The 23,772-nt window shown below is 32.6% G+C and overlaps 3 protein-coding genes across 3 annotated transcripts; all 3 read right to left on the bottom strand.

Annotated features, from left to right (window-relative positions):
• Window positions 1-410: 410 nt before the first annotated feature.
• Window positions 411-1,563, bottom strand: LOC125874850 (glucan endo-1,3-beta-glucosidase A-like). The gene has a single exon (XM_049555885.1). The coding sequence runs from the start codon at window positions 1,448-1,450 to the stop codon at window positions 596-598; it is 855 nt and encodes a 284-aa protein (XP_049411842.1). The 5' UTR covers window positions 1,451-1,563; the 3' UTR covers window positions 411-595.
• Window positions 1,564-13,252: 11,689 nt separating this feature from the next.
• On the bottom strand, window positions 13,253-14,078 carry LOC125873742 (glucan endo-1,3-beta-glucosidase, acidic-like; the record flags this gene model as incomplete). Its single annotated transcript, XM_049554607.1, has 1 exon — window positions 13,253-14,078. A coding segment is annotated over one exon (681 nt), but the record flags the coding sequence as incomplete, so codon positions are not given.
• Window positions 14,063-16,616, bottom strand: LOC125874847 (glucan endo-1,3-beta-glucosidase A-like). Its single transcript, XM_049555883.1, has 2 exons — window positions 16,521-16,616; window positions 14,063-15,126 (listed from the first exon to the last, which is right to left on the bottom strand). The coding sequence occupies exons 1-2, from the start codon at window positions 16,582-16,584 to the stop codon at window positions 14,174-14,176; spliced, it is 1,017 nt and encodes a 338-aa protein (XP_049411840.1). The 5' UTR covers window positions 16,585-16,616; the 3' UTR covers window positions 14,063-14,173.
• Between the last annotated feature and the right edge of the window lie 7,156 nt (window positions 16,617-23,772).

The raw sequence follows: 23,772 nt of genomic DNA, 5'->3' as shown, positions 1-23,772 counted from the left end.
AATTATAAAAGGTGACAAACTACTTAAATAACTTGCAAACTATATCTATATATATATATATTTTCTTATTATTATTATTATTATTATTTTTTGAAATATCTAAAACTAATTATTTTGAATTGTTTGAAAATTAAGAAACTCAGAAATTAATTATTATCGGGGAGGGTCAAAATTGGGTGTCAACAATTGAAACGGAGAGTGTTGGAAAATATATACCACGAACACAAAATTTTATGAACACAAAGATGAAATTTTGAAAATATTAACTAGATCTTTTTGGAGAATAAAAGAATTCATTGAGGAATATTGTAGAGAAAGATACTCTGTAAAAGTTACGTTGCAATCTTCAGAAATTGGATTTAAAATAACCAAAGAATGAAAGGACACATCCTTTCAATTAAAATACATATCTTATTAAAAATACTTAATATTAATTTTTGATATCAAGGAACACACAAGAGGCCATACATTTTCTCACTACATATTAATTAAATATATATACTATCATTTATTGAAAGATAAAAACATACCATTTCTCCTTATTATTCATATATAATATAAAATATCTATATATTAATTATAATATATGCTATCATTAATTAAAATTGAGTTGATACTTTGGCCTCTGATCAAGATTAAAGAGTCCAAAATGTTTCTCACTTGCTTCTCCCTTCTTTTCATTTTCATCAAACATGGCAAATAAATAAGTTTCTATGGTCTTTCCAGGTTTTTTTGGTGTTCCAGCCCCTCTTTTCACATGATTAATCAAATTCGTATAATAAGTCCTCGCATTTTTCAAAGTTGCTGCAGGGTGTCCCTCAGAAGGCCAACCACTTTCCGATACAATAATTTCAATATTTTGTCCTCCAAGTTTCTCCGTAGCAAAATACATTGAATCCACAAGGGCATCGAAAAGATTTTCATATCCTGCATCATTTCTCCTTTGTTGATTGAAAAGAGCATAAGAAAGAGGAACGGCGTTAGTGTTACCAATATGGGCAAAATAAGGGTAAATATTGGCTAAGAGTGGAAGATTATGTTGTGCTAGAAATCCAATTATAGGATTAATGAAACTTTTATATTCTTCGCGAAAAATGCTATCTCTAGGTGGGTAGGTGTTGGTTAAGAGCCCTGAATATGTCGATGTTGAGACCTTGATTTGATTTTGCAACCCTGCTGATGATAACGCGTTGTAAATATTTTCCATTGCTGGACCAACAAATCGTGCATATTTACCACTCTCTCTACCAGGATCAACTTCATTTCCAACGGATATATATTTGAATTTAACATCGGGAAAATGATTTCTTATATTATCTTGAACCCAACCATTGGCATTTGAAGGATTGGCTAGGGCTTCAAGATCTTGATTTGGGACATCAAGAATTATTTCAATGTTACTTCCTTTGAGGGCATTAAAGACATTTGTATGTGGATAGTAAATTCTCATTTTCTTGATGTTATTAGCATTATATAATTTTATGACATCTTGATCTGATGGTAAATTATTGGCAATTTTTCCATAGCATACTCCGATAGGCTGCGCTCCTACATTATGACAAAAAAAAAGAACATCAAAATAATAATAACAACAATAATAACGCCTCAATGAAAACAAGTCGATGCCTCAATGAAAACAAGTCGATGTCGATAATGTGAATCTTTAGTACTGACCATTATATACAATATAAAACACTAAAAATACTCTAAAGGTTGGTTAATAGATCCATAAATAACTTATTTGTAGATGTCACAATTGCGTGAGGTTATTAAACCTATTTTTTTTATGTCCTTATCAATAGGGCCTACTGCACCTTCCTAGAACAAAAAATTATATATATGTAGTGTTATTTAATAGGACATTTATAAGTAAATATATGCATGCATGAGACAAGTAATGGTATAATTCATTTGAACTNTTAGAGGTGAAATTGTGTGTTAAGGAAACATAAAATTGCTTCTTATATAGGCAATAAGAAGAAGAAGACCAAGAAAGGTAGTGTGGAAAAAAGCCAAGTCAAGTTGCCCTATGAAGAAGTTTGATGAATAGTAAAATTTAGTCAAGTAGAATAACCAAGTCCAAGTGGAGATGAAGAAAGTTCAAATCTAGTGGTAGGTGATGGAAAATAAAAAAAAAATGGTTGATTCCATTTAATATATGGAAAACAGCCACCAATGTGAAGTTGAGTAACTTAATTTGCCTTCATGTTAGGAACAAGTCTTGTGTTTTTCCCTTTGGTTCCTAAATGAGCTTTAACTTAAACGACAACATATGTATGCATATCTTATCTCTATCTTTGCAGGATAGAGAAGTTGTTTCAAATAGACTCTTGCTATAGTCAATCTTTAACACCTTCTCACTAATATATACACCCTCGCTCCTAGTCTTCATATATCTGAATCATCTCAACCTCGCTTCCATTATCTACTCTATCACGAATATGTATCCTCATCTTATTCCGGCTTGTATAACATTGTTTTTAATCATGTCTCTCTTAGTATATATGTCCACCCATCCATCTGAATATCCTCGTATTTGCTAGTCTCATCTTTTGAAAGTGGACATTCTTGATTGGCTAGCACTCAGCCTCATACAATAGTGTTGGTCTAACCACCACTCTGTAAAATTATATTTTAATCATTGGTGACACATTTGTATCACACGTTAATACCCTAGTGGCAAGCTTCTATTTCACTCGCACCGGTCCAATACGGTGTGCAATATCATTGTCAATTCTTAGTTTCCTTAAATTATAGACTTAACATACTTGTAGTTTTCTCTCTTGAGTACATTGCTAGTCATGTATTGATCTTTACTTCCACCTCTACCTCATGCCTCACGTCACCAAACTTGCACTCTGGGTGCTCTATCTTTGTCATGCTTAACCTTAAACCTTTAGACTCCATGGGCGCTCTCCATACTTTCAATCTATCATTAACTCCACTACACGACTCATCAATCAATACTATGTCATCTACAAATAACACACATCTCAACACCTCCTTTTAAATATATAATGCCAATATATTCATCACTTAGGCATAAATGAATATGCTAAGGGTTAATCCATGGAGTCATCTCTCACTGTCCTAACTCAGGTTTTGTCTCCACATACATGTCTTTAATAACCTTAATGTAAGTCATAAATACACCTCTAGACTCCAAACATCTCCAAAAGATCTCATGGGCGACTTTATCATATATCTTCTTAGGTTAATAAATACCATGTGTTAGTACTCCCTCTTTTTGTTTCTATATTGTATTGATCCAATAATTTCTTATAAGATGGATGGCTTTTGTGGTCGAACGCCCTGACATAAATTTAAATCGGTTTCCCTCTGCAACTTTATTTTGACAACAAACTTTTAAAAAAAAATTATTAAATTATATATTCCGTTAAATACCATCACATAATTTAACACGGAGAGTGTAGACAAGAAGAAGAGGGCAAGGAAGAAAATGTTAATTAAAAGTATAATTTTGTATAGAATACCAAGGCATACCCCGTGAAGCACTTCATGAAATATTTTATTAAGTATATAGCAATATAAATTTTGTCCATATGAAGAAAATATTAAAATATGTAGAAAGTTCAATTCTAGTACTGTGATGGAGTCAATGAATTGTATGATATGAATGGTTGGTTCCATTCAATACAAGGAAAAAACTCAAATTGAGCATAATTTTTCTTTATTTTTCATGTACAACATTTGATACTTGTATTGAAGTTCAATTAATTTAATTTTCAGTCAAGTAAAATCATTTTTAAAATTAATTATTCTTGTTTATTATTTATTTCTTCCTTTCTTATTCATTTTTCGTCTTCATCAAATATGAGATAAGGCACAAGTAGATCCTACCTTATGACCAAAATTACAAAAACACATCTTAATTAAACTAAAGTTCTATTATCCCCCCTCCCTCCCTAATTTTATTTTTTTTGTAATTTTGTACACATTTTTGGCTTACATGGCATCCAAACATCTCTCACGCGCCTCAACTACGTGGAGTCACAAAGTGTGTCACGTAAGCCAAAAGTTGTGTAAAATTACCAAAAAAAATGAGTTTGGGGTTAATAGGACCTTAGTTTAGTTAAGGTATGTCTCTGAGATTTCGATCATAGTCTAGGGATAGTTGTGCCTTTATCGGGTTAATACCTCAGATGGTCACTCAACTATCCAGTCTTTCCTCAGAAAGTCACTCACATGGTGACTTTTTAGTGAAAATTAAAAGTTAGTGACTTTCTAAGGCAAAAGTGGATAGTTGAGTGATCATCTGAGGTATTAACTCTGCCTTTATCTCAACTCTATATCTTTTGCTAATAATAGTAAATTGGGTAAAACACCTAACTACGGGTAAGATAAAAAAATAAACTAATATCAAATCTAATTGGAAATTCCACTGCTATGATTTATCATAACAATTATAAATCTTAATAAATCAGTTGGTTAACTATTTATTATGGTTTCAACTCTCTGTCTTTTAATTTCGTCTCCCATTTTCTTTTTCTCTATATTTTTTGAAAAATAATTATTTCACACAACCCCATTAATGAAGACAATTTTCTTTTTCTCTATATTTTTTGAAAAATAATTATTCCACACAACCTCATTAATGAAGACAATATCAATCACGATACGATGAACTTGAACAAAACGCCATATTTACTTGGCTCATCTAGAAAAAAGTCATACTTTTTGCCCTATCAATTTGTGCTAATAAAATAGTGAAGTTTGTTAGGTAGCATGATTGACTGATTAGACATATAGAATTATGGATGCTCATTTAATACTACTCCGATTTTTTTTTTAATAAGCTTGCAATCAAGTATGACTCAAGTAAGTATAGCTTGCAATTAGAAAGTCCTATGGTAACTTTCTAAGAAATATTGCAATCAAGGCAAGTATGGGCTTACAAAATCAAACCAAAAACTAAATTAAACCGTAAATCGAGTCAATACGAAAAAAAATTCGACTAGTGATTTGGTTTGACTTGGTTTGATATTGAAAAAAAAAAAATCAACTATATTTGGGTTGGTTTGGTTTTAACTAAAAAAGACCAACCCAAGACCAAACCAACCCGACATTATAGATGTAATTTTAAAATTTTATTTTATACATAAAACTATTTACTTTGATATAATTTTAAAATATTTCTTATACTATTTCATAGTTTTTATCTTTTAATATATTATTTCAAGTTTAAAACTTAGAATTCGGAATGGTCCAATAAAGATTATAGTTCATAAATGTTGATAATTATAATAAAACTTAAAAATCAAATTAATACTAATGCAAAAAGAAAATCAATTCAACACTAAGAATGACAATAATATTGAATATTTGTTCTTTTGCTTTACATTGGTTTAGACAGTTAAAATGCATAATCTAGTTTTAATTTTCCTTAAATACTTAGTAATATAACTAATACTTATTAAACTTATTTTAGCATTGATTTAGTACTTTTAAATTATGATCATTTTCATTATTACTTTGCAATATTTATTTTATATGGCAATTTAATTATTATTTTTTATTGAATATTTTAGTGTCGTTAGTACCCATCTCATATTTTGTGTTATTTTTTTAAGAAACAACGTAACTTTCAAAAAAGTCTTGCAGCAACTTTTTGAAGATACCTTGTTATCAAGCTAGGTGCTTACAGAATAATCTTAAAACTCGTAACAGTTTTTTTTCTTTTAAGGGTAAAATAGAAAACTATATCAATTCATTTTGATTTGTACATCATTCTTTCTTCTTCTCTTTTTCCTCTCTGGAATATTCTTTCTCAACTTCTCTTGTTGTCTTGTATTTTTATTATTATTTTATAACAAATACTATTCAATTTTAGCTAACGAAGATGTGGGGCACATCTAATTCAAGACTTTTCATGTGAATATAGAAATATCATATGCATACAAAAATTTTACCCAACTCACAGTACTATATTTAAAGGTTCAAATTAATTCTTTAAAAATCAGGTCTAGAATATATTTATAGAATAAGAAAAAATTGCAACTTATAAATAGTGTAATTTTTCATCAAATAAGATCAGGGTGAACCCTCTTGGCTCAAGCTCTGCCCCAGACCGAACTTAACACTAACTTATGTTTGGTGGTTTCCTTGATCATTTAGCTCGAAAATCACTTAATTATTAAAACACACCAATACAAGAACAATCACTTAAATTAATACTTCAAAAAAAAATACTAAAAAAATAAAACAAATAATGAGTAAATATATGAATTTAAGTTCTTTTTATCAAAATAGACCTAATTGTATTTTCATGTGTCATGTTATGATAAACTAATAAACACTCATCATGCAAATATATTAAATACAATCCATTATTTCCTTGTACAATTCCATATACCTCCATCACTTTTGGGTTAAGAATTTGTGCAAAATTTCTTCAATTTTGACAAAATTGCACTATTCTACCATGTAGTGCCTCACTTGGTATGGTTGGATTCTCCAACTTTAATTTTGTAGCTATAATTTTAAAAAAAACATCACTAACGAACAAGAAAAGAAATGTGTTTTTAATGTTTTCCTATATAAGAAGCAATAAAATGGTTTTTTGATATACAAATTACATGTTCCATTTTTTTCCAATGGCTTTGTGCTTTATTGGGTTGCAATTCAGAAGAGTAAGAAATAGTTAGAGGTGAAATTGTGTGTTAAGGAAACATAAAATTGCTTCTTATATAGGCAATAAGAAGAAGAAGACCAAGAAAGGTAGTGTGGAAAAAAGGCAAGTCAAGTTGCCCTATGAAGAAGTTTAATGAATAGTAAAATTTAGTCAAGTAGAATAACCAAGTCCAAGTGGAGATGAAGAAAGTTCAAATCTAGTGGTAGGTGATGGAAAATAAAAAATAATGGTTGATTCCATTTAATATATGGAAAACAACCAACAATGTGAAGTTGAGTACTTAATTTGCCTTCATGTTAGGAACAAGTCTTGTGTTTTTCCCTTTGGTTCCTAGATGAGCTTTAACTTAAACGACACCATACGTATGCATACCTTATCTCTATCTTTGCAGGATAGATAATTATTTCAAATAGACTTCTATATTATAGTCAACCTCTCACACCTTTTCACTAATACAACTCACTCCTAGTCTTCATATGTTTGAATCATCTCAATCTCGCTTCCATCAGCTTCTCAGTCATGGAGGTCACTCTCACCTTATCCCGGCATGTATAATATTGTTCTTAATCATATCTCTCTTAGTTTATATGTCCATTCATCTATATGAACATTCTCGTATTTGTTACCCTCATCTTCTGAATGTGGATATTCTTGATTGGCCAGCACTCAACCTCATACAATAATGTTGGTCTAACCACCGGTCTGTAAAACTTATATTTTAATCATTGACGACACATTTGTATCACACGTTAATACCCTAGTGGCGAGCTTCTATTTCACTCACACCGCTCCTATACGGTGTGCAATATCATCATCAATTGCTCAGTTTCCTTAAATTATAGACTTAACATACTTGCAGTTTTCTTTCTTGGGTATCTATTACTAGTGTATCGATCTTTACTTCCACCTCTACCTCATGGTCACCAAACTTGCACCCCAAGGTGCTCTATCTCAGTCATGCTTAACTTGAAACCTTTTGACTCCATAAGTGCTCTCCAAAGTTTCAATTTATCATTAACTCCACTACACGACTTGTCAATCAATACTATGTCTACTAAAATATAACTAAAAACATGGTCAAATTCACTAGATTCTGACTATGGGAGCTACTACTAACCGACAAAAAAATGTGAGCTAAACGTGGAGTTTGATGTATATGCCCCATCAAGATGACTAAATATACCTTGCTAGGGGTATAAAGACATGACTGGCTTGATCACTAAATTTGATGCCCACAGAGGGGACTTATAAACCTATGGGGGCACGTAGTTCTGGGACCATACGGGTACGTTGAACCCTAGTCCAACTCGGTGTTAAGTCTACTCCCACCTGAATATGTGTATGACACATTATGACTTGAATACTGAAATGTTGAATAGCTCAAAATACTGACATGCAAAATATGAGAATGTAACAATTATATACTGGTAATGTAATATTCAAAAACCTAGGCATGTATATCTATTTAACTGACCTAGCATGTGTAATACTAATTCGTCTAGATTAGTTCCTCTTTTGTATGGATAAACCTTTATTATTATTATTAAATAAAATCCTTCCGTTATTAAGCAAAATAATAATAATAATAATAATAATAATAATAATAATAATAATAATAATAATAATAATAATAATAATAATAATAATAACATGAAGATGATACAATAATAAATTGAAAAAATAAGCATTACTTTCAGCTCAAGTGTGAGTTTTCTGCTTTGATTCTGAAATTTCATGAACTAAAAGAATCTACTCAACTAGTTTCATGCAAAGAACTAAGCAACTATTTTACAAAGACATGACAATATGATTAGGAATATTTTAACAGCTAAATCACAACCAATATCTAAGGTAACATACATCACAACACATCCTTTTAAATATATAATGCCAGTATATTCATCACTTAGGCATAAATGAATATGCTAAGGGTTAATCCATAGTGCAACCGTATCACGATATCGAGGAATATTTTGAGTCATCTCCCACGGTCCTAACTCAGGTTTTCTCTCCACATACATGTCTTTAATAACCTTAATGTAAGCCATAAATACACCTCTAAACTCCAAACATCTCCAAAAGATATCCCGGACGACTTTATCATATATCTTTTTAGGTTAATAATTACAATGTTTAAGTACTCCCTTTTTTTGTTTCTATATTGTATTGATCCAACAATTTCTTATTAGATGCATGTATGGCTTTTGTTGTCGAACGCCTTGACATAAATTCAAATCGGTTTCCCTCTGCAACTTTGTTTTGACCACAAATATTTTTTTTTAAAAAAAATATTATTAAATTGTATATTTCTGTTAAACACCATCACATAATTTAACACGGGGAGAGTAGACAAGAAGAAGAGGGCAAGGAAGAAAATGTTAATTAAAAGTATAATTTTGTATAGAATACCAAGTCATACCTTGTGAAACACTTCATGGAATATTATATTAAAGTTAACAATGTAATATTGGTCCATATGAAGAAAATATTAAATTAAAATTATGTAGAAAGTTCAAATCTAGTACTGTGATGGAGTCAATGAATTGTACGATAAAAAATGGCTGGTTCCATTCAATACGAGGAAAAAGCTCAAATTGAGCATATTTTTTCTTGTTTTTCATGTACGACATTTGATACTTATATTGAAGTTCGATTAATTTAATTTTAAATCAAGTAAAATTATTTTTAATATTAATTATTCTTGTTTATTATTTATTTCTTCCTTTCTTATTCATTTTTCGTCTTCATCAAATCTGAGATAAGGCACAAGTACCCCCTACCCTATGACCAAAATTACAAAAACACATCTTAACTAAACTAAGGTCGTATTACCCCCCCCCCCCCCCTCCCTCCCAAAAAAATCCATATTTTTGTAATTTTGTATACCTTTTTGGCTTATATGACATCCAAACATCTCTCACGTGCCTCAATTACGTGAGTCACGAAGTGTGCCACGTAAGTCAAAAGGTGTATAAAAAGTACCCAAAAAAATGAATTTGGGCATAATAGGACCTTAGTTTAATTAAGATGTGTCTCTGGGATTTCGATCATAGTCTAGAAGTAGTTGTGTCTTATCTCAATCGCTATATCTTTTGCTAAGAAACACCTAACTATGGGTAAGATAAAAAAAAATAACTAATAACAAATCTAATTTGAAACCACCGCTATGTTTTATCATAATAGTTATAAATCTTAATAACGCAGTTGGTTAACTATCTAAACATTCGTCTTATTGATGAGGTTTCCCATTTGCTTTTTCTTTATATTTTTTGGAAAAATAAGTATTCCACACAACCCCATTAATGAAGACAATACCAATCACGATACGATGAACTTGAACAAAACGCCATATTTACTTGGCTCATCTAAGAAAAGTCATATTTTTTGCCCTAACAATTTATGATAATAAAATAGTGGGGCTTGTAAGGTAGCGTGATTGACTGATTAGACATATAGAATTGTGGATGCTCATTTAATACTACTCCGATTTTTTTTAATAAGTTTGCAATCAAGTATATATGACTCGAGCAAGTATAGCTTGCAATTAGAAAGTCCTATGGTAACTTTCTAAGAAATATTGCAATCAAGGCAAGTAGTTTATACAGACAACTTCGTGAAAACATGTAAAATCTCGCAAATTGAAATAACTAGGAAGAAGTTAAGAATTGGAAATAGTCATTTTTGGGAAGGAAAATATGTTAAGTATGTTAGGTTGAATTTTTGGACAACTTTAAACGACCATAACTCCTGTATCAGGATGAGTTACGTGTGTTTCCAGATATCGTAGGAAAGATCTTGGAATAATCTTTCCAACGCCGCCGAGTTTGCGCAATTCCAAGTTCGTATGAGTGAGATATGCCCATTTGAAGTTGAATTGTTCAATTAAGGAAAGTCTCAACCGAATTTTGGAGGGGTATTTTAGTCTTTTCCTTTCCCAATTATTTTAATCCGTTTTTAGGAGTTTAATTGGGGTCAAATCAGAATTAGATCAGTTTAGAAAAGTTGAAGTTCATGCTAGGGGATTGGAGAAAGGAGAAAAGGCAAGATTCGTCAAGAACGTTCAAGTTTGATTGTGGATTTCGCCAAGGATTCAATCCTACGAGGTATGTGAGATCACATAGCGTTGGGTTAGTTCACCCACGCACCAATCATGATTCAATTCAGTGAAGTTTATTTGATTTGACAGTAAATCCTATGAGTTCTTGATGAAATTCGTTTGAACTCTTGTGGGTTTGTGTTGTTGAAGTTTCTTGAGTTCGATTCATGTTTTTGGGTGTGATTTCGAGTAGAATCTTTCATACTTTGAACATAAAAGTGTTTGGGGAAAGAATCAAGTGAAATTAGAGGGTTTAGAGATGAAAAACGAAGAAGAAAAGTCGGGGAGCACCTGGTAGGGTCCTGGGGCGCCACCCCTCTCAGAGCCCCAAGAAGGGGCCTCTGAATTTTGACCTCTGGGGCGCCGTGCCAGGCAGAGCGCCCCAAGTCACTCTCTGAATTTCAAGGGCTAGCGCCCCGCGCCTCTTAGAGCGCCAGGGACGCCACGCCAGTTCTTCCCATTTCTTCCCCATCTTTCCGTACTAGTTCCTTAGCAACGTACCTATGTTTTCTAGTTGATTCCAACACTCTAAGGTACGTCTAAACATCATGAAATCATCCATAAACATGAGATCGTGAACCTTGAATTCATATTTACTACATTAAACTAATTTATATTGTTAATATATATTTATAATTACTTAATTAATAAGTTAATTTATTATTACGTCTATATCTAATTAATTAGTTCATAAATGCTACATTTCAAGATCTACAAAGTTCAAGCTTAATTAATTCATAAATTTTAATTAAGTTTAAGATTTCAAAAAATTAATTATATTAATTCTAATTAAGTCCAAGTTATTATAAATTAAGTCTAAAGTTATAATTAAGTTTAATTATTAAGTTCTAATTAATTAAGGTCATCAAGAATCAGAGGCGGATCTATTAAGGGGTGTGGGGGTGCCACGCCACCCCCAAACTTCAACCGAAACTCTATATATACATAGGTATATATATATAATATTTATATTTATATAAAGTGTGCCACCCACAGAACAAAATTGGCTTGTGGTGCCACGGTAGGAGGGCAACTTTAGAAGGCTGATGTTGCGGGTTCGAATCCCATTTGTACCTATTTTTTTGAGAAAGACGTTTTTTTAAGAAAAAGGAAATTGTTGCACACGTTCTTTTAAGAAAAATTAGAGAACTAAAATTAATTTATATCGAAAAGACGAATAATTTAATCAAATATAAAATTAATTTAATCGATAAGTCTATTTGGCACCCACGGAGTCTAAATCCTGGATCCTCCACTGTCAAGAATTAGTTATATTCAAGTTCAAGTTCAAGTTCAAGTTCTAATTTCAAGTTCAAGTTCTAAATTCAAGTTGATATCAAAGTTCTAAAATTAGTTATATTCATGTACTTCTAATTATAAGTTCAAGTTCTAAAAGTCAAGATCATACATATCTAATTTTTAAACTTAGTTATATATAAACTTCTAATCCAACAATTAGTTATATATATTCAAGTTCTAATTTTAAAAAAAAAAAACCCTCGTATATTCATGACATTCAAACATTCATCCTATATATTCATGATATATAAACAATCAAACTTCATCAATATCTAACTTCTAAATTCAAATTAACAATTTACTAATTACTAACAATCATCAAATTTTAAAAAATCCCAATTCACAATCAAATTAAAGATTTTCAAATTCAAACTAGTACCCAAATCCTAAAAACCCTAATTCATTAACTATCAAACACAATCAATCATTAAATAAAACACAAATCCAATAAACTAATTAACAAAATCAAATATAACTAAAATTGAAAAAGTTTAAAACTAATTTGATAAAACCCTAACCTTAAATTAAAGGAGAAAGAGACAATGGAGAGAGGAAGTAGCGGCGATGACAGCAACGGCGGTGGCAAGCTACGGCATGGCAAATGGCGTCGCCATCCGTCGCTTTTCGGTCCGTCGTTTTTAGCAGTTTTTTAGTAATGTAGTAAGCTAGGCCAAGGGTTCGCTTGGGGTCAGTAATGGTTCTCGAGTGCCAGTCCCGCCCAAGGTGTAGGCTCTGGTCGTGACAATTAGTCATTAAAATAAAGGAAAGTGCTAAATGGCCAGAAAATTTGGCCAGAAAATTAAAAAAACTATAAATTTTTTTTTTAATTTTAGAACAAACTAATCTTTTTTTCATTTTTTAGTTAAAATATATTTAAGATAAAAGGGAAAAAATATTTAAAAAGTTAAAATAACATATAAAAACTATCATTCTGGCCAAATTTTAAAAAATTGGAAAGTTATACGTTTAGAGAAGTTTGATCATTGACTCGAACTCGAACACCGGAGAAATTGTCGAGTGTAGACGATGGATTCAACTGTAGATGGAATTTAGAATAGGAAAAGGATTATCTTTCTTTGCTAACGGGGCGAAGAACTAAAAGTTTTTAAATCATGACTATCTGATATGATTTATGAGTAATTCTAGGTACTTAATCAGGTTGAATATAACATAAAGTCAAATGGATTTTTAAGTATATATATAACATATATTGATATCAAGGTTACACAATAGGCCGTACATTTGTCAACACATATTAATTATAAGATATGCTATCATTTTATTGAGGAGAAAGACACAAATTTCTCCTTATTATTCATAGCACTATATATTAATTATAACATGATATCATCAATTGAAATTGAGTTGATACTTTGGCCTCTGATCAGGATAAAAGAGTCCAAAATGTTGCTCACTTATTTTTCCATCCTTTTGATTTTCATCAAACATGGCGAATAAATAAGTTTCTATCGTACTTCCAGGTTTCTTTGGTGTTCCAGCCCCTCCTGTCACATGATTAATCAAATTCGTATAATAAGTTTGTGCATTTTCCATAGTTGCTGCAGGATGTCCCTCAGAAGGCCAACCACTTTCCGATACAATGATCTCAATATTTTGTCCTCCAAGTTTCTCCGTAGCAAAATACATTGAATCCAAAAGGGCATCAAAAAGATTTTGATATCCCGCAGAATTAGTCCCTTGATCGTTGAAAAGTGCATAAGAAAGAGGAACGTCGTTAGTGTTATCAATATGGCCAAAATAAGGGTAAATATTGGCTAAGAGTGGGAGGTTCTTTCGTGATAGAAATTCGATTATAGGATTAATGAAGCTTTTGTATTCTTCACGAAAAATACTATCGCTTGGTGGGTAGGTGTTTGTTAAGAGTCCTAAGTATGTTGCGGTTGAGACCTTAATTTGATCTTGCAACCCTGCTGATGTTAACGCGTTGTAAACATTTTCCATTGCTGGACCAACAAATTGTGTATATTGACCGGTATTTGTACCNATAGGCCGTACATTTGTCAACACATATTAATTATAAGATATGCTATCATTTTACTGAGGAGAAAGACACAAATTTTTCCTTATTATTCATAGCACTATATATTAATTATAATATGGTATCATCAATTGAAATTGAGTTGATACTTTGGCCTCTGATCAGGATAAAAGAGTCCAAAATGTTGCTCACTTATTTTTCCATCCTTTTGATTTTCATCAAACATGGCGAATAAATAAGTTTCTATCGTACTTCCAGGTTTCTTTGGTGTTCCAGCCCCTCCTTTTACATGATTAATCAAATTCGTATAATAAGTTTGTGCATTTTCCATAGTTGCTGCAGGATGTCCCTCAGAAGGCCAACCACTTTCTGATACAATGATCTCAATATTTTGTCCTCCAAGTTTCTCCGTAGCAAAATACATTGAATCCAAAAGGGCATCAAAAAGATTTTGATATCCCGCAGAATTAGTCCCTTGATCGTTGAAAAGTGCATAAGAAAGAGGAACGTCGTTAGTGTTATCAATATGGCCAAAATAAGCGTAAATATTGGCTAAGAGTGGGAGGTTCTTTCGTGATAGAAATTCAATTATAGGATTAATGAAGCTTTTGTATTCTTCGCGAAAAATACTATCACTTGGTGGGTAGGTGTTTGTTAAGAGTCCTAAGTATGTTGCGGTTGAGACCTTAATTTGATCTTGCAACCCTGCTGATGTTAACGCGTTGTAAACATTTTCCATTGCTGGACCAACAAATTGTGTATATTGACCGTTATTTGTACCGGGATCAATTTCATTTCCAACGGCTATATATTTGAATTTAACATCTGGGAAATTACTTATTATATTATCTTGAACCCAACCATTGGCACTTGAAGGGTTGGCTAGGGCTTCAAGATCTTGATTTGGGACATCAAGAATTATTTCAATGTCACTTCCTTTGAGAGCATTGAAGACATTTGTGTCTGGATAGTAAATTCTCATCTTTTTAATGCCATTAGAATTGTATAGGTTTTTGACATCTTGATCTGATGGTAAATTGTTGGCAATTTTTCCATAGCATACTCCAATAGGTTGTGCTCCTACATTAAAATGACAAATAGTTATAGTTCGGACTATAATTATAACTAGTATAGTTTATCTATTCACAATTCATAACAACAATTTTAGAGAGAGGAAAGAGGAGCGCGGGATACAGAGAGATAGAAGAGAGAGTCGAGTGAGATCATGAGAGACAAAAGAGAGAGGCAAGCATGTTGTATCTTAGAAACAACTTGTATATCTTAATTGAAACTAAGATACATATATACACAATCTCTTCTCTCTCTCTCTCTCTTCCCCAAATCTCACTGTCATTTCTCCTCTCTCAATCTCGCACACAGCTAGACAAATGCACATATTAGTTTTGAAATTGAAATATAGATAGACATATGCATATTGTATCACCCCTAAAATAAATACATGATACAACTTGTATCAATTTATTGTGATATACAAATGAAAAAAATATTGATACAATGTTTGAATATCACCCCTAAAATAATATATAAATACATTACTTTTCAGATAATAGTTGTATTACATTTTTTTTTAAAACAAAAATCTAGTCAGATAACAAGTATATTAATTTTTATAAAAAAAAAATTACACCTAGATCAATTGGATGTATCATTATCTATCAATTAAAGAAGATACACTTTGATAATAATTGTTTCATTTTTTCTGATACATATATAGAATTGATTGTATCAATCGAAGAAGATTCACTTTGATAATAATTGTATCATTTTTTTCTGATACATATACACAATTGGTTGTATCAATCTAAGAAGAATAGAATATTCAAACATTGAACAACAAATCAAGAACCCATTATGGGAATTTGTGATATACCAGAGTTAATCCAATAAAAATGAATCAACAATTAACAGCCACCTAGAAAATATGAAGATCAAGAAGCACATGTAGATAAAAATTAATAATTCAGGTAAAGCTTAATTGTGTTTTGTATTGATATGTAAGAAACATATAAGGATAAGAAAAAAAATTCATGCAATGAATTGTAGAGAGGCAGAGAGAGAGAGGGCTAGAAAAAAATGTGAGAGGAGAGGAGGAGGGAGGAGAGTGGCGAGCAAAAGAGGAAAAGAGAGAAGAGATTAGGTATAAAATAATTATGTTTGCTTAGTTACGTAGATTTATCATCCTTTATGTCCTCACAATTCACCAATAGGACCCTCCTAATTTAAAATAATATGTAGTGCTTTTTTACTAGAATTTTTAACTCATTTACACCAACAACGAAAGAATTATCTTACTATCAGGTCACCTAGAAGTACATATCCCTAATTATTTGTAGTAACTGAGATCAATACTCTAGTAAATAAGATAGATAATTTGTTACGATATTATAATATGTTAACTCTTAATATACAGTGTAACAATACATTATTAGTGAGTATGTAAGAGAGAGAGAGACCTGTCATTTGGATTAACAGCCCAACAAGTAAAAGGGAAGCTACCAGAAAACTTAGAAAAGACATAGCAAAATTGGAATTGAGAAGAGTAAGAAATATTTGAGGTGAAATTGTGTGTTAAGGAAACATCAAATTATTTCTTATATAGACAAAAATAAGAAAGGTATTGTGGAAAAAAAGCAAAGTCAAGTTTACCCTATTAAGAAGTTCAAATAATAGTGAAATTTAGTCATGTAGAATAATCAAGTCATATAAACGTATCTAATGGGGATGAAGAAATTTCTAATCTAGAGTAGGTGATGGAAAGAAAATGAGAAAAAAGTGGTTGATTCTATTTAATGGTTGATTTTAAAATATAATCGGTAGTTTAGGGTAAATTTGTACTTTTTCTCGAAGAAAATGGACACGCGCGTGAAGTTTACTCATTGAATTTTAAGAAATTTACCAAGTGTATATGATTATTTTGTTGTGAATCAGTAGTTATTGTATATCAATTTTGTAATTATCGTCAACACTTACAAATTACAAATTTTGGATCTAGCTCGAAAGAAATTGACAATAATCTAGAAGAAAAATAAGTAAACTTGTGAACAAAGACGAGTCTAGGGGGTTGTCAGGGTGTTCACCTAGAGGCGGACTCATGTTTGAGAAATGAGGTACACGTACACTCGTTAACTTCGAAAAAATTTATGAATATATCTAAATAAGGACCATATATTTAATTGCGCACTCTTAAACATAAAAGCTCATTTGATGCACTGATCCAATGTCTATGCTTCAAATGACATATAAAAAAGTCAAAGTCATACTCAAACTAGCAACCTCAAATACACTTAGGGTCGAGATCATCAAATCACCCATTGAACGATATTACATTTTTGTTTAATTTATATCAACTGATATCTTTGATTTTGTATTTGTTTGACAAATTTTCTTAGCGAGGTGTCAAAATTTAACATAACACGCATCTACATTTAGTAATGCACCCATCGTCCTCAAATTCTAAAGATGTGTAGAAAGTTTAAAGGGAAAAGGGTCTGATATACCCTTCAACTTTGTCATTTAGAGTTGATATGCCCCTTGTTATGAAAGTGGCTCATATATACCCTTACCGTTATACAAACGGCTTACATATACCCCTATCGTTACAAAATGAGCTCACATATACCCTTCATTTAACGGAAGTGAAAAAATTAGTTTTAAATTTATATTTTTGACTTTTGATTTTTTTAAAAAAAAATCATTTAGGGGTATATATGATTTTTCTAGCAAATTTCAAGGTATGTTATAATTTTTTTCGGACATAAATTATCTTTTGACTTCTTGATTATCATTATTTGAGTTTCTTATTCTTATTTTATTTTATTCTTTCATTGCTTAGTATAAAGAAAAAGATTTAAAGCTATTTTCTTGTTGCTATATTATAATTTAAAATTATTTTTTTCGGATATATTGTAATTTAGTTTTTGTATTTGAAGAAAAATATTGGGTCATCTATAATAAATTATACAAGAATATTAGCGAAACTTAAATAAATTTGACCATCAAAATAGTAAATCTAAATTAGTCATTGAAACAAAAAAAAAGTTAAAAAAATAATATATGTTTGAGGAGGATTAAATATACCCATATGAGATTGTATTTTTTTAAAATAATTAAAAAATAAAACTAAAATTAATTTTTTCACTTCCGTTATAGGAAAAGAGTATATGTGAGTCATTTGTATAACAGTAGGGGTATATATGAGCCACTTTCATAACGAGGGGTATATCAGCTCTAAATGACAAAGTTGAGGGGTATATCAGTTGTAACGTGATAGTGAATGGATTTTACGATACGAGAATAATGGCTGATTCCATTCAATACAAGGAAAAGGTCAAATTATTTTATATTAAGAAAATATATTTATACTCCACTTGTATCAATTTATTTATTTTAATATTTAGTCCGTTTAAAAAAGAATTAAAAGATGGAAAACGTATATCCACGATTTTGAGATGATGGGTGCACTATTACAAAAAGGTGGATTTAAGATATAAATTTGATCGATTTAACATTTAGGTTCTTATAACTAAAAATAATTAAAATTTTAAAATTAGAGGTCCAAAATTATTTTTACCTATCCAAATCACTTAATGAGGCGTTACCCAATTTTAGAAAGGAAAATAAAATGAGATTAAATAAAAGATTCAAATTTCTAACCTCACTTAGAGAGGTGCACCCAATCATAATCGCACGGTATGATACTTCAACTATGGGTTCACATATCTATATTTAAATAATTTTTTAAAAATACAATACTAATATATATGATTTCAGGAGGGGAGCAATATTGGTTCACGTGAACCCGGTGACCCCCTCCTGGATACGCCTTTGACCTTCGACATAAACTTGGCATGGTAAGGTACTTTTTGGGTGTTTCTTTCCTTTTTTGGCAACTCTTTAATTTTAACTTTCCATATAACATGTTTAAGATCACAAGATTAAAGGACATATTGGTATCTACATAACTTTAATTCACAAAATTCAAAAGTTTTATTTACTTTCTTAAACTTCATATCAAATCAAAATTAGACAGGACAAATTGAAACGAAGACTGTTGGAAAATATATACCAAGAACACAAAATTTATATGAACACAAAGATGAAGTTTTGAAAATATGAACTTGATCTTTTTGGAGAATAAAAGAATTCTTTGAGGAATATTGTAGAGAAAGATACTCTGTTAAAGTTACGTTGCAATTTTCCAAAGTTGGATTTAAATAAAATTGATGGTTATAACCAAAGAATAAAAGTCACACCCTTTCAATTAAAATACATATCTTATTAAAAATACTTAAAATTAATTTTGATACCAAGGAAACCACAAGAGGCCATACATTATTTTCTCACTACATATAAATCAAATAATATACTATCATTTATTGAGGAGAAAGCCATATCATTTCTCCTTCCTATTTGTTTTATTAGGAAAATATATTTTAGACTGGTTTTTAGAGTCGCCACTTAATTTTTGAAGGGAAATTAAGAAAATTGATTTTTTCAAAAGATTAAAACAGGAATCTAATTAAAGTATTCAAAGGGGTTCGGGGTTCATATTAGCATTTCGGGAAGGGTTTGAAAGCACCCAAAATGCCCGCTAATATGCGGTTATCCGGCGATTAATTATCTGGCTAAAATATTTTTATCTTAGCTTGACTTGCAAAATTGAACTATTTTGTTAGTTAGGACCATTAAAGAAAATGTTGAAATATTATCTAAGCAAAATATTTTGTAAACTTGTTTATTTATTTATTTTTAAGTCAAATAAGAGACGAATAATTTAGTTAATTGATTAATTCAAAATTGGTGTCTTTTGGGGATTTGAATTTTTTAGAACCTTAAGATTAAGTAACAGATATCGGCAAGTAAACAAACACAATAAAACAAAGAGGGAAAAAGATTTGGGCCCAAATTTGGTTTATGTCCGCCTGGTCCAGTATTTGGACCCATTTTTGTTTTGGGGCCTTTGGCCCATTTGAGTCACCTGCACCTGTCCTAATCTAACACAAAATAAAATGTTTTCTCTTTGGGTCTTAGGCCCAATTCTTTCACATGTCCTAAACTTTTAACATAAATAATAATAATAATTAAAGGACAAATTACTTAACTACACTCCTTTACTTACCTTAATATCCATTTATCCCTACTTATTTTAAAATTTTCAAAACTCCCTTATTTATCTATGTATCCCGCATGTATCCCGTGCACAATGCTATGTATCCCGCTATGTGGAATGTATCAAACGCTATGTATCCCGTGCACAACGCTATGTATCCCATGCACAACGCTATGTATCCCGCTGTGTGGAATATATCAAACCTAATGTATCATGTGCACAACGCTATGTATCCCGCTATGTGGAATGTATCAAATCTAATGTATCCCGTGCACAACGCTATGTATCCCGCCAACATCATTTTTAAGGGATTTTTGGTAAATAGAAAACTAAAAGAGATAAGATGTTATTTAGTACTTATAAAATGTGGTTCCTATGATTTATACATAATTAAATAGGCTTAGGCCCAATAAATGACAAAAATACAAATTTTTCTTTAAAGAAAGAGTGGGCCTCTTTAAGCCCAATCTTTTCAATTTCTCGATATATTGCTTCTTTCAACTTCGAGACGTGTTCGTCGGTTTAATAGTTGACTGACTCGAAAAGAAGGATTCGAGCATTTATGGTTCTCTCGAAATGCAAAAGAAGGAAGTAGGAGTCCAAGAAGACTCAGATGGTTTTCACATACAACGGAAAAAAAAGAATAAGGATTAGTAACCAACAATAATATCTCACAACCAATCACTAAATAACAAATGCTTAAAAAAAAGGAACACAACTTATNCACATTTGTCCCCTTGTTGGTTCCTGTAGTGGAGTATTCCTCCAAATATTTAGGTGCAGCTTTTAGCCTGTTACTGCGCCTAAGTGTGAGTGGACCATTAACCATATTCATAACATTGCCAACCCCTTGAAGAGGAACCTTGTCCTCAAGGTTCAACTGGGGATATTGCTGAAGGATAGTCGAGTTGGCTTCCCAAGTGGCATCTGAATCGGGCAAGCCAGACCACTTGATAAGCCATTGGACCAGTTGACCATTGCCCTTATGCAACACGCGCTGCTGGAGAATCGATTCAGGCATCAGAACTAACGCAGAAGATTGATCCAACAATTCAAGAGGAGTAACCTGTTAGTCAGGTGTTCCTATACACTTCCAAAGAACTGAAACATGAAAAGTAGGGTGAATACGGGAAGAGGTTGGCAAGTCTAATTTGTACGCAACTTCACCAATGCGTTTGAGGACTTGGAATGGACCAAAGTACCGACGGCTGAGCTTGGTCTGTTTTTGAAGGCGCACTGATAGTTGACGGTAAGGTCGAAGACGAACATAGACCCAATCACCAACATTGAAGGCAACTTCCCTTCGCCCTTTGTCAGCAAAAGATTTCATCCGCTCTTGGGACCTTAGCAGATTTGTGCGCAGCTGAGATAGAGTTTCATCACGTTTTCTAAAGGCAGCCGTGACAACAGGGTTATGAGAGCCATTCATAACATAACGAGAAATTGTAGGGGGAGGTCTACCATAGACAACCTCAAAGGGAGTCATTTGGGAGCTGGACTGATAGGCTGTATTATACCATAACTCAGCCCATGGAAGGAGTTTGAACCAGTCGGCTAGAGCATCGGCAGTAAAACACCTCAAATACATTTCTAAGCACTTGTTGAGAGCCTCAGTTTGACCATCTGTTTGAGGATGGTATGCTGAACTTTTCACTAAGTGAGTGCCTTGTAGGCGATTGATTTCTTTCCAAAAATCAGATAGGAAAATAGGATCTCTATCAGTGACAATCTTAGAAGGAAAACCATGCAATTTGATGTACTCTTTCACAAAAACAGCAGCTACTTTCTGACTAGTAAAACAAGGGGGCAAGGCAACAAAATGCCCATACTTGGAAAGACGATCCACAATCACTAAAATAGCTGTGTAGCCGTGCGAAGGAGGAAGACCTGTGATAAAATCCATGGAGATTTCCTCAAAAATGGCATCAGGAACTGGAAGAGGTTGAAGAAGTCCTGCTGGCTTCAATTGAGTGTCCTTCATTTGTTGGCAAACTTGGCAGTGAGAAACAAAGTCCTTGACATCAGAACGCATGCCTTGCCAATAAAAATTTGAGGAAAGCCGATGAAAAGTTCTGGCTATACCAGCATGTCCTCCTGTAGTGGAAGCATGGAATTCTTGTAACAACAACTTACGAAGAGTCAGATCAGTGGGAATGACAAGACGATTACGAAAAAGCAGCAAGCCACCGTGGAAAGAGTAGTCCAACAAGGAGGCAGGATCATCTTGAAGTTGTTGGCGAAGAGCAACTAAGGATGCATCATGTTTGTTAAGTTCCCGTAGTTTGGACACTAAGTCAAATTCAGTTACTGCCATTGTAAGAGAATAAAGAGCAGGCACCCGGGAAAGGGCGTCAGCAGCGGTGTTCAATTTTCCCGGTCTATACGAGATCTCAAAGTCATAACCAATCAACTTGGTTAACCACTTCTGTTGTTCAGGCGTTTGGATTACCTGAGTAGTCAAAGACTTGAGAGGTTCTTGATCCGTGAGAATAAGAAATTTTCTGCCCAATAAATATTGACGCCACTTCTGAACAGCCTCTGTAATGGCAAACATTTCCCTGTGATAAGTAGAAGCGACACGCATTCGAGAAGAAAGCTTTTGGCTGAAGAAGGCAATGGGATGCCCTTCCTGAGAAAGAATTGCTCCAATGCCATCTCCAGATGCATCTGTTTCAACCGTGAATATCTTGTGAAAGTCGGGGAGGCGAAGAACAGGGACAGTACTAAGAGCCTCTTTGAGTTTACCAAAGGCAGAAACCTCGCGATCAGTCCAACGAAAGGCATCCTTTTTAAATAAATCAGTGAGCGCCGAAGCAATATGGGCATATGATTTGACAAAACGGCGATAATAGCCGGTAAGTCCCAGAAAAGCCCGCACATCCTTCACGGTCAGAGGTGTAGGCCAAGACACAATAGCATGTATCTTATCAGGATCCACTTGAAGTCCCCTGGAAGAAATAATATGGCCAAGATACTCAATAGAGGTCCGACCAAATTGGCACTTGGAACGTTTAACCACTAATGAGTGTTCACGTAAGGCCTCAAACACTTTTTGTAAATGGTCCAGGTGGTCAGGCCACGATTGGCTATATACCAAGATATCATCAAAAAAGACCAAAACAAATTGGCGGAGAAATGATTTAAAAATTGAGTTCATGGTCGCTTGAAAGGTCGATGGTGCATTGGAAAGACCAAAAGGCATCACAACAAACTCATAGTGACCTTCATGAGTTCGGAATGCCGTTTTCTCAATATCCGGTGGATGAACTCGAATTTGGTGGTAACCAGCGAGCAAATCTAACTTAGAAAAGAAACAGGCCCCATGGAGTTCGTCAAAGAGCTCATCAATGGTAGGGATGGGAAAACGGTCTTTGACTGTAATAAGGTTGAGAGCACGATAATCAACACAAAATCGCCAAGTTCCGTCTTTCTTTCGAACAAGAAGAACAGGGGAAGAGTAAGGGCTGCAACTAGGGCGAATCACACAATCGTTGATCATTTCAGAGACCAACCTTTCAGTCTCAGATTTCTGAAAATGGGGGTAGCGGTATGGGCGAACATTCACCGAATTCGAATTGGGCAACAAAGGAATGCGA

This window comes from Solanum stenotomum, chromosome 8, assembly GCF_019186545.1.
Source record: "Solanum stenotomum isolate F172 chromosome 8, ASM1918654v1, whole genome shotgun sequence".
Taxonomy (NCBI): Eukaryota; Viridiplantae; Streptophyta; class Magnoliopsida; order Solanales; family Solanaceae; genus Solanum; species Solanum stenotomum.
Note: the sequence above shows the minus strand (reverse complement) of the source record. Positions and strands in the feature narration are given on the sequence as shown.

Bases quoted from the DNA above. Each gene is read 5' to 3' on its own strand.
- LOC125874850 (XM_049555885.1), bottom strand. From the start codon at position 1,450: ATGAGAATTTACTATCCACATACAAATGTCTTTAATGCCCTCAAAGGA.
- LOC125874847 (XM_049555883.1), bottom strand. From the start codon at position 16,584: ATGTCTTTTCTAAGTTTTCTGGTAGCTTCCCTTTTACTTGTTGGGCTG. The intron at 15,127-16,520 runs GTCTCTCTCTCT...ATTTTAATGTAG, and splicing joins GCTGTTAATCCAAATGACAG to GAGCACAACCTATTGGAGTA.